Genomic DNA, 10,681 nt, shown 5'->3' with positions numbered 1-10,681 from the left:
AGTCCTGCCCAGGTAGAACACTACAATTTAAACATAGCAATCCAACTCCTCTACAGTTTTGGTGATATAATTCAGCCCTTCATAATGGACAACTCAAGCTCCAGGATCTTTAATCAGTTTGCATATTCATGAATTGAAAGTTTGGTGCTTTTGGCAGTAGGGGGGGGGGGGGGGGGAAGAGGAAAGAGAAAAAAACAAACTAAATTACTTATCAATTTTTATTCAAAACTTTCAAACTAGCAGTCAATATAAAACAAAATATGAAACTACAGAACAGGAAAAAAGACAAACTTCAGAAACAGGTCTTAAAGTAACAAAGAAAACATGTTTAGAAGTTCATAATATACAATTCGTTTATGCAGCCTCTTCCTCACCCTCCTCCTCAAATTCACCTTCATCTCCAACTGTGGCATCCTGGTATTGCTGGTACTCTGATACCAGGTCATTCATGTTACTCTCAGCCTCAGTAAACTCCATCTCATCCATACCCTCACCAGTGTACCAATGTAAGAAGGCTTTCCTCCGGAACATGGCAGTAAACTGCTCAGAGATGCGCTTAAACAGCTCCTGGATAGCCGTACTGTTGCCAATGAAGGTGGCAGACATTTTGAGGCCTCGAGGTGGGATGTCACAGACAGCTGTCTTAACATTGTTGGGAATCCATTCAACAAAATAGGTACTGTTTTTATTCTGTACATTCAGCATCTGCTCATCCACCTCTTTCATGGACATACGGCCTCGGAAAATGGCAGCAACAGTCAAGTAACGGCCGTGCCGAGGGTCACAGGCAGCCATCATGTTCTTGGCGTCAAACATCTGTTGGGTAAGCTCAGGTACTGTGAGAGCGCGATACTGCTGGCTACCACGGCTGGTCAGAGGAGCAAAGCCTGTCATGAAGAAATGCAGACGGGGGAAGGGGACCATGTTCACTGCTAGTTTACGGAGGTCAGCATTCAGTTGACCTGGGAAACGCAGACAGGTTGTTACACCACTCATGGTGGCTGACATTAGGTGGTTCAAATCACCATAAGTAGGAGTGGTCAGTTTAAGGGTATGGAAACAGATATCATAAAGAGCCTCATTATCAATACAGAAGGTCTCATCAGTGTTCTCCACAAGCTGGTGGACAGACAGAGTAGCATTATAAGGTTCAACTACAGTGTCCGATACTTTTGGTGAAGGCACAACGCTAAAAGTATTCATGATTCTGTCAGGGTATTCTTCACGGATTTTACTAATAAGGAGTGTTCCCATGCCAGAGCCAGTACCACCACCCAGTGAGTGGGTGAGCTGAAAGCCCTGGAGGCAGTCACAGCCCTCGGCCTCCTTCCTCACCACATCCAGAACAGAGTCAATCAATTCAGCACCATCAGTGTAATGACCTTTGGCCCAATTGTTACCAGCACCACTTTGACCTGCAAGAAATGAGAGCTAGATAAATTCTTACCACCGTGAGGCAATGCATCAACACCAAAACAATCTCTTGCGTAGGGAGATATCCCAATAGATCAGTTAGTGTTTCCATAGGAAGTTCCAGAAATTGGCATTTTTAGAATAGCAGTACTCGCCCTTAGATTATTCTCTTTAATTAAAACTAACTGAACCAACAAGCAGGAGAACTTTTGTGATGCAAAACTAAGCAAGATGAAACCAAGGTGGCAAAAGGAAAAATCTCTGATGAGCAACTCAGGGAAGAGGTTAGTTAATTCCAGATAGTTTCAGATGAACAAAGCCATTAAGCCTTGTTGCAACCATCAAGAATATCAACCGTTAGATGGGAAACAAACATAAAATTTAAATCTTCTCAAAGGGCCAAGTAATTTTTATAAAATTTGGTTATGGCCCCACTCTCTTCCCATCTTCAGGAATTAGTACAAGGCAATCTGGACTGCAAAGATAATTGTTGCTTAACCTAGCAAAGTTCAGCAGTTTCCGTAAAGTCTCCTGTTAATTACCCACCCATCAACAAACCATGGAATAGCAGTTTGAACAAATGATCAGTTAATTTTCCTATTTCAAAAAAGGTGCCAACCAGCTTCAGATAGTCACTAATAAAAATTTTACGTACCAAACACAAAATTATCTGGTCTGAAAATCTGTCCAAAGGGTCCAGAGCGAACAGAGTCCATGGTACCAGGCTCCAAATCCATGAGAACAGCCCGGGGTACATATTTGCCACCTGGTTAAAAATAACCAAACATAAGACATCCCTAGGCTTGTCACATAAGCAAAAATACAATCAATATTCTCAATTAATACCTGAAGCCTCATTGTAGTAGACATTAATCCTCTCCAGCTGAAGATCACTGTCTCCACGGTAGGCTCCAGTGGGATCAATGCCATGCTCATCACTGATGACTTCCCAGAACTAAAAAACAAGGTAGTCTTAATAACATGTCCAACAGGTCATAGGAGTAGGAGGCCATTCAGCCCCTTGAGCCTATTCCTCAAAAGGTCAAAAGCAATACGAGTGTCAAGTCTAGCAGTCATTCTACTATCATCCTCATGGCATCAGGGAAAAATCAGAGAAACATGATTAAGAGTTTTTGGACATAAATGTTGATTTTCCCATACTATGAAATACAATTTCTTAATTTCAAAATTCTACCAAAACAGGTAAATCTTTGCCTGTAGCAACATTTACATTGATAGCAATCTATATTGGAAATAAGTGTTCACACACTGCAACCCAGCTTGGGCACAAAGCCTTAGTCCCTTGAATTTTGGGCATCACACCTTGATCAGATTATTGTTTGGCTCTAGGTTTTGCGAGTGCTTTAAGTATTTATCCAAAAAATGAACCATAGACAAATTGTACAAATTGTCCAACACAAATGTATCTCTGTACTGAAGAAATCAAGCACCAACCCTACAGCTAGTGCATTTAAGTTTGTAAAAGTTAGATAATAATGCAAGACTCTTGAGTCAGTCACTACAATCCACAATGTCATTGCGGATTTTGAATCCAAGTGCCAGAAGTTACTAAAGTCCAAGTTAAAGTCAACCAAAACACAAGCCAACCAATATAAGCCTCAGACTGACACTAAAGTACTGCAGATATCAGTGTTCCTAACAGATTCAATGCAAGAAAACGTCAGAATTTTCACACAAGGTACCTGAAGTCGAATAAATTGTCTATTTGTCGTCATTTTAAAAAGTTGTGTTAGCTTAGCTCAGCTCAGCTGGTAGCTTGCTCTAGGTCAGAATGTTGTGGGTTCAAGCCCGGTTCCAGAATTTGAGCTCCAGATCGGCATTCTTACTATTTTTTGGATGATGCATTAAACTAAAGTTATCAAATGGTTAAGATCCTTTGGCACTATTTGAAATATAGGGAGTGCTGGGTTTCAGCAGCAAACACTGCCAAATTAGGCAAGGTTGATCAGCAACCAATGATCTTAATAACCCTACACACTAAAACCAAAGCCACCAAGTGTAGTTTTCTAGACATCTTTAAAAATCACATACTCAAGTGCCTAGAGGCATATTCCTGGAAGTACTGAACATCTGCTAGATCAGGGGTTCTCAATCTTTTTGCTTCTGAGGCCCCCCTCCCAGGTTATACAAATTCCATGGACCCCCGTAACACAAGTGCTTTTGCTTTATTTTAAAAAAAAGCTATACAATTAAACATATAGGCCTAGAAATTCAGTTGCTAGCGCCTTAGGAGGGCGAGAAGTTGGGCGCGAAGCGGCCAGCGCAATCTGCGCCTCTGGCGAACTTGTCAAGAATTAGCGGTGGCGCAAAACCGCAACGCCCGCTCAGCTGCGCACGCAGATCCTGACGTCATTTCATGGTGCAACGCCCTTGGTGCGTCCCAAACCGGAACTTCAGTGGCGCCCCCCCTTCTGTGCGCCTGGCGCTCCCAGCGACTGGTTGACTGGAACGGTTCCCAGTCACTGTGGGGTTGGGGGGGCGCTATTTAAAGGGGACTCTTCCTGCATTCTTTGTGGTAGCCATTTTGTACCACTCCTGTGAGAGAGATAGCGATTTGGAGAGACAAAAAAGGGAGAGAGCTTTCTTCTTTGACTCAGCGCTCGCACAGGTACTTCTGGCTTCAGGCCAGAGCTTTGCACTTGGATTTATTTTTCAGTGCCATAGCCTTGAGTGGCCACATATAATGGGGGCTGCAATGGCTGGAAACGTTGGGTTTCAACATTGCATAGAAAGGGCTCAGACGCCAAGAGAGTGCCAATATTGGCCGGACGGAGAAGGGCCAACAGGCGTCGGCAGAGGAGGCCTTACCCTCCCAGGGTAATCCGCCAACAGTTCTCATACCTCAACGTGTCTGAGGAGCAGTGCATTTGGTGGCTTCGATTCAGAAGGGAGGTGGTCACTGAGATCTGCCACCTGCTTCAGAGCGATCTGCAGCCTCAGCTGAGGAGCAGTAAGTCTGTCGGTGGCGGTGAAGGTGACAGTGGCTCTCAACTTTTATGCCACCGGCTCCTTCCAATCCGCTACTGGGGACATTGCCAATATCTCCCAGTTCGCGGTGCATTGCTGCATCCGCCAGGTTACGAATGCCCTCTTCAGAAGGAGACGTCAGTACATTTCCTTCCCCATGACAAGCAGCAAGAGCGCGCAATGGGATTTGCAAGAATAGCGGGCTTCCCCATGGTCCAGGGTGCCATTGACTGCACGCATGTGGCTTTGCGGGCACCTCTACAGAATGCAGAGGATTACCGCAACCGGAAGGGCTACCATTCGCTCAACGTCCAGTTGGTGTGTGACCACAGGCAGCTCATACTAGCTGTCAATGCCCGCTTTCCAGGCAGCAGCCACGACGCCTTCATCCTGCGCCAGACTTCTGTGGCAGACATTTTTGAAGCCCCGGCACACCCAGTAGGCTGGCTCCTCGGGGACAAGGGCTATCCTTTGTGCACCTGGCTGATGACCCCGCTGAATGCGCCCACCACCCCTGTTGAAGAACGACACAGACAGCCATCAAGCGACCAGGAACATCATTGAGCACACAATCGGTGTGCTGAAGCAACGGTTCCGCTGTCTGGACCATTCCGGGGGAGCCCGACAGTAGTACCCCATTTCATTGTAGTGTGCTGCATGCTGCACAACCTGGCTATCCTCAGGACTCAGCCACTGCCAGCAGACATTGGAGCACCAGCAGAGGAGGAGGAGGAGGAACACCAAGACGAGAGGGAGGCACAAAGTGCAAGGGCCGTCCGTCAGCAGCTTATTGCAACTCGGTTCTAGGCCCCCTCTCAGGGAATGGCTTGTGCCATTGAAAGAACATGAATGGAGCCGCTCCGCAAACCCTCAGCAGGTCAAGGCAACAAATAGTTCAAAGTGCAAACATGGACAATCTGAATAAAGAAAATTTTTTATTTTACAAACTCTGTGCCCTTCCCACAAGACAAAGAAATACAGAGAAACCCCCCCCCCCGCCGAAAAACAGTCAGACACATAACTGGCTCTCACATCATGGAGAAAATGACCATGATCCTCCGCCTCCATAAAAAACATTTTGCCAGACCTTTTTGGCCTGCGAGGGTGATCCGCCTCACTTGCGCGATTGGCCCCTTCCCGCCCTGCAGCTCCTCCTGGACCCCAGTGGCTGCAGCAAGGCTGGGGGAAGGCTGCTGAGGGTCAGATGGTGAGTCGGCAGATGCCCTTGGGGGACAGCCTGGACCAGCTCTGGGCCTGGAGGGCCCGGCTGCTGACTGCTCCAACTCTGCTTGGGCGGCAGCAGTCTGTCCTACGGGTGCTGCAGCTGCAGTGGAGGAGTGACAGTGTTGGCAGCAGGAATGCTGCCAACCTGACAGAGCACAGGCACTCCCTGGTCGGCTGATACACTGGCACTCGCACGGGCCAGCACGCGCAGCAATCTGAAGCACACTGCTGGGCTGCTGCGGCGCGGGCCCCGGCGATTCCTGGCCGATCCAGCGAGGATGGCAGCAGTTAGGGCCTGTGTGGCCCTGATCTGTGTCTGCATCAGACCAGCCAGTGAATGCATGGCACGACTAAGCACTTGACTGGAAGCCGCATGTGCTGCAGCGAAGTCCTGCAGACTCCTGGCCTGTGCTGCCCCGAATTTCTGCAGACTCCTGGCCTGTGCTGCCCCGAATTCCTGAACACTCCTTACCAGTGACTCTATGGAGTCAGGCATCCTTACCACTGCAGCCATGAGCTCATTGTGCCTGCGCTCAGCCTGGGTGCCCATTTCACCAAGGAGCCGCACCTCCTCTGCGCTCACCGTAGGACTGGAGGCCGCACTCACCCTCCGGGGAGAAGGCCGCCTAGCTTCCCACCCCTCCCGCGTTGCTACAGCCCGCTGGGCCCCAGAGCTTCACCCTCATCAGACCCTTACCCCCCTGCTCCCCTCCAGGGAAGACGTGTCCCCATCATGGCCATGGGCTTCCTCGGCTGAGGGTGGCACTGTTGGTCCGGCTTCCTCTTCGACTTCTGATTCACTCAGTGCCAGCTTGAGGGCCCACCTCCTCACCTGGCGAATCAGCATCTGAAAGCAGGGAGGCACAAGAGTTGCTTTAGTGCGAGGACAGGGCGGCAGCGAGGGAGGCATGAGTGCTGCTATGCACTGCATTGGTTTGAGAGTGGCAAAGGATGCTGGTGTGAGGCACAAGTGGAAAAAGAGGCCAAAAAGGTGATGACCTTACCATTGCTGTCCAGGACAGGGTCGGCATCTCCAGTGGCGACGGGGCCAATCAGCCAGTCCCCCATAATCCGCTCCAGTTCCAGGTCGCTGAGGTCTTTAAGGCCAGGACGGTCTGTAGCTGCTGCCTCCTATTGTGGGCCAGCTTGCCCTGCAAGAGAAAGGACGGGCTCTGAGTACAGTGTCAAGCCCTGGTCTTGCCTGCACTGCCTCCCATGGTGGAATAGCCCTGACTGTGTAAAGTTGTGAATGTGCATGTGATTTTCATGAGTCCCATAGGTGTTGCATGAGGGCTGGGCATTGGGGCTTTCAGGACTCTTTGGCCGTAAAGAGGTGCATATGCAGGGATGAAGAGGATACTGGAAAGGGTACTCACCCTGACAACCCTAGTGAGGTCGTTGAACTTTTTTCTGCATTGCGTGGGTGTCCTGGGGACCACGCTGCTGGAGGTCACTGTTTGCCACCTCCCTCCAGGCTTTTCTGTACGTGCTGGGCAGCGGCCTCCTGCCACTATCAGGGAACAGGATAGGTCGCCTGCGCTCCACTGCACCAACCAGAAGCTTCAGGGCACCCTCGCTGAAGCGCTGCGCTCCCTGGCCTTCTCCATAGTCGTGGGGGTTGCATTCTCGAGGCAGGTCTGCAGGCCTAGATTCATGGCTCCAGTGTCCAGGGCGTGGCAGCAAACCAATTCGACCCTCCCCCTTTAACAGCTGACCGGCACCAGCATGTCTGCCTGCAATTGATAACTTGCCACACCTGCGCTGCACCCGCCCTCTGTGGTAGCGCCCCGGCTCGCCGGCTTAGCGCCTTATGATAGTCGTGCGCCACCTGCTTTAGCGCAGCAGCAACCTCTTGGGGCGATGTAAGTCAATTTCGGCGACGGTGGCGCTAAGTTGCGCCGGGCACTAAATTTAGCGAACGCCCAGCTGTAGCGCCCCAAACGTGGTGATACTGAATTTCTAGGCCATAAACCTTTAGGGACTAGTGATAGATGTAAGTACTATGGTTACAGGTTAGGGTTCAGGATCAGGGTTACAGTTAGGATGTTAGGTTAGGGTTGGGGGCATACCGAGGCTAGAAGACATGGTGTGGAGATGCCGGTGTTGGACTAGGGTGGACAAATGCAAGAAGTCACACAACATTAGGTTATAGTCCAACAGTTTTATTTGCAATCACAAGCTTTCGGAGCGCTGCTCCTTCATCAGGTGAAGTGGAGAGATGCATAAAGACACAGCTTATATAGTCAGAGAATAATGCCAGATGATTACAGGTAATCTTTCTAACTGCCATTTATCACACCTCAGCAGAGAGATAATCACAGCGATCAAAGGTGTGAATGGTGTCCAAACAGGTTAGTCAGGAAAACATTACATCAAAGAACAATGAGGTGGGGTCACAAGGGGTAAAATGTTGCAGATGCTGGGGTCTGTATGAAAAACAGAAAAAATATTTTTTTTTGCTGGAAATCACAGCAGGTCCAGCCACATCTGTGTAGAGAGAACAAGCCAACGACGACTCGAGTCTGGGTGTCCCTACGTCAGGTGGGGTTACATGTAGCGTGGCATGAACCCAAGATCCTGGTTGAGGCCGTCCTCATGAGTGTGGAACTTGGCTATCAGTTTCTGCGCGACGATTTTGCGTTGTCGTGTGTCTCGAAGGCCGCCTTGGAGAATGCTTACCCGAAGATCGGAGGCTGAATGTCCTTGACTGCTGAAGTGTTCCCCGACTGGGAGGGAACACTCCTGCCTGGCGATTGTTGCGCGGTGTCTGTTCATCCGTTGTCGCAGTGTCTGCATGGTCTCGCCGATGTACCATGCTTCAGGGCATCCTTTCCTGCAACGTATGAGGTAGACAACGTTGGCCAAGTCACATGAGTATGTACCATGTACCTGGTGGGTGGTGTCCTCACGTGTGATGATGGTATCTGTGTTGATGATCTGGCATGTCTTGCAGAGGTTGCCATGGCAGGGTTGTGTGGTGTCGTGGTCGCTGTTCTCCTGAAAGCTGGGTAATTTGCTGCGAACGATGGTCTGTTTGAGGTTAGGCGGCTGTTTAAAGGCGAGTAGTGGAGGCGTGGGGATGGCCTTAGCGAGGTGTTCGTCATCATCGATGACATGTTGAAGGCTACGAAGAACATGGCGTAGTTTCTCCGCTCCGGGGAAGTACTGGACGACAAAGGGTACTCTGTTGGTTGTGTCCCGTGTTTGTCTTCTGAGGAGGTCTATGCGATTTTTCGCTGTGGCCCGTTGGAACTGTCGATCGACGAGTCGAACGTCATATCCCGTTCTTACTAGGGCGTCTTTCAGTGTCTGTAGGTGTCCATCGCGTTCCTCCTCGTCTGAGCAGACTCTGGAAGGTGTGGAGAAGCTGGGCCTGGCCAGTCACCGTTTCTCCTCACACAGAAACACACAGAAACCCCACAGTGCAGATAGAGGCCATTTCGGCCCATCGAGCCTGCACCGACACATATCCCACCCGATCCCCGTAACCCCTACTCCAACACATATCCCACCCTATCCCCGTAACCCCACGTATTTAATCCCCCTAACACTAAGGGTCAATTTATCATAGCCAATCAACCTATACCCGCACATCTTTGGACTGTGGGAGGAAACCGGAGCACCCGGAGGAAACCCAGGCAACAGTGCTAACCACTATGCCACCGTGCTGCCATTTACAGCCACTCCCTGACCAGTCACCGTTGCTCCATTTACAGACACTCCCTGACCAGTCACACTTGCTCCATTTACAGACACTCTCTGACCAGTCACACTTGCTCCATTTACAGACACTCTCTGACCAGTCACCCTTGCTCCATTTACAGACACTCTCTGACCAGTCACCCTTGCTCCATTTACAGACACTCTCTGACCAGTCACACTTGCTCCATTTACAGACACACTCTGACCAGTCACACTTGCTCCATTTACAGACACTCCGAGAGCTTCCGGAGTTTGGTGGGACGTTGTGTGGAACCTGGCGGTCCGGGGGGGCCGCCAAGCCCCGGCTGAGAAGCTCTGCTCCATCATTGTCCCGCCCCTCTGCTGCCGGCAGGGTGGAGATTTGCCACAACATCGAGACTCGACACATTTCGGCCAAACCTTGAGGCGGCTGCAGATTCCAAACATGCCGCGGGCTGGATAGAAAACTGGTCGGTGTTGCGACTCGGCCACCCAGTATACACAAGAGGGCCAGATTTTAACCACTGAAACCAGTGCAAATAAAAAGCGGTTTTTTTTTTAAAGAACGTCCGCGCCGCCGGGCTGAGGCTGGCTGTGGGGGGGCGGTGAACGGTCCGGGCGGGGGGCGGGCTGAGCCGCGGGCTGTGGGGGAGGGGGCGGCGGGCGGGGCCTCACTGGGCAGTGCGCGTGCGCCTCAGCGCGCAGTCAAAGCCCCGCCCCCCCAGACTCGCGCGTGCGCCCCCAGCCTTTGCCAGCGCGCGCTTTCCAACCGCCGCTCAGCCCAACTCTCCCGCCATTGGCTGGTCGGAAATTCAAGCGGCAAACCGCCCAGCCAGCGTCCACTCGGTAACGGTCCTCAGCCCAGACCTCGCCCCAGTGCCGCAAACCCACCGCCACACCGTCAAGGGAAGAACTTGGTGACATCGCGGTGAGCAGCGCTCTCCGCCTCGCGTAACGGCGGGGTCTTCGCCCTGGGAGAGCCTCCCGGCGCTCGGCCTATTGCGGACCCCGCTGGCCTCACTCCCTGCACGACGACAGCACAGACCTTGGCTCCAATCTGGTTACCACACTGGCCCGCCTGAAGGTGCACGATCTCTCTCATCTTATCAACTTGCGCTTATCTACCGTGACAATGGCAAACAACCAACGACGAAACTGAGCAGCGGGCGCTTGCGCCGCGCTTTATATACCCCTGTGTCATCGCCACGCTTTCCAGTGGGCGTTCCGCCTCATCTTCAGCCCATTGGTTAATCCCCATGTCAATCAAAGCCAACACCCGCCCATCACGCGGAAAGTGTGCTCCCATTGGCTCACTCCGATACTCGCCTTTGATTGGTTCGGTGCAGAGTCAGCGCGCGGAGTCCTAGCCGGCCCA

The 10,681-nt window shown here is 51.1% G+C and overlaps 1 protein-coding gene across 1 annotated transcript; it reads right to left on the bottom strand.

The window, feature by feature from the left end:
- Nucleotides 1-204: 204 nt before the first annotated feature.
- On the bottom strand, nt 205-10,460 carry LOC147101919 (tubulin beta-4B chain-like). Its single transcript, XM_085965949.1, has 4 exons — nt 10,352-10,460; nt 2,260-2,368; nt 2,069-2,179; nt 205-1,415 (listed from the first exon to the last, which is right to left on the bottom strand). Exons 1-4 carry the CDS (start codon nt 10,406-10,408, stop codon nt 355-357), a joined length of 1,338 nt encoding a protein of 445 aa, XP_085822075.1. The 5' UTR covers nt 10,409-10,460; the 3' UTR covers nt 205-354.
- Nucleotides 10,461-10,681: the final 221 nt, after the last annotated feature.

Source organism: Somniosus microcephalus, chromosome 23, assembly GCF_052327205.1.
Source record: "Somniosus microcephalus isolate GS21.2 chromosome 23, FLI_Smic_1.0, whole genome shotgun sequence".
Classification (NCBI taxonomy): domain Eukaryota; kingdom Metazoa; phylum Chordata; class Chondrichthyes; order Squaliformes; family Somniosidae; genus Somniosus; species Somniosus microcephalus.
Note: the sequence above shows the minus strand (reverse complement) of the source record. Positions and strands in the feature narration are given on the sequence as shown.

Coding starts and splice junctions, on each gene's coding strand:
- LOC147101919 (XM_085965949.1), bottom strand. CDS start 10,408: ATGAGAGAGATCGTGCACCTTCAGGCGGGCCAGTGTGGTAACCAGATT. Junction 2,180..2,259: donor CTACTACAATGAGGCTTCAG/GTATTAATTGAG, acceptor ATTTTTAACCAG/GTGGCAAATATGTACCCCGG. Junction 1,416..2,068: donor ACCAGATAATTTTGTGTTTG/GTACGTAAAATT, acceptor CATTTCTTGCAG/GTCAAAGTGGTGCTGGTAAC.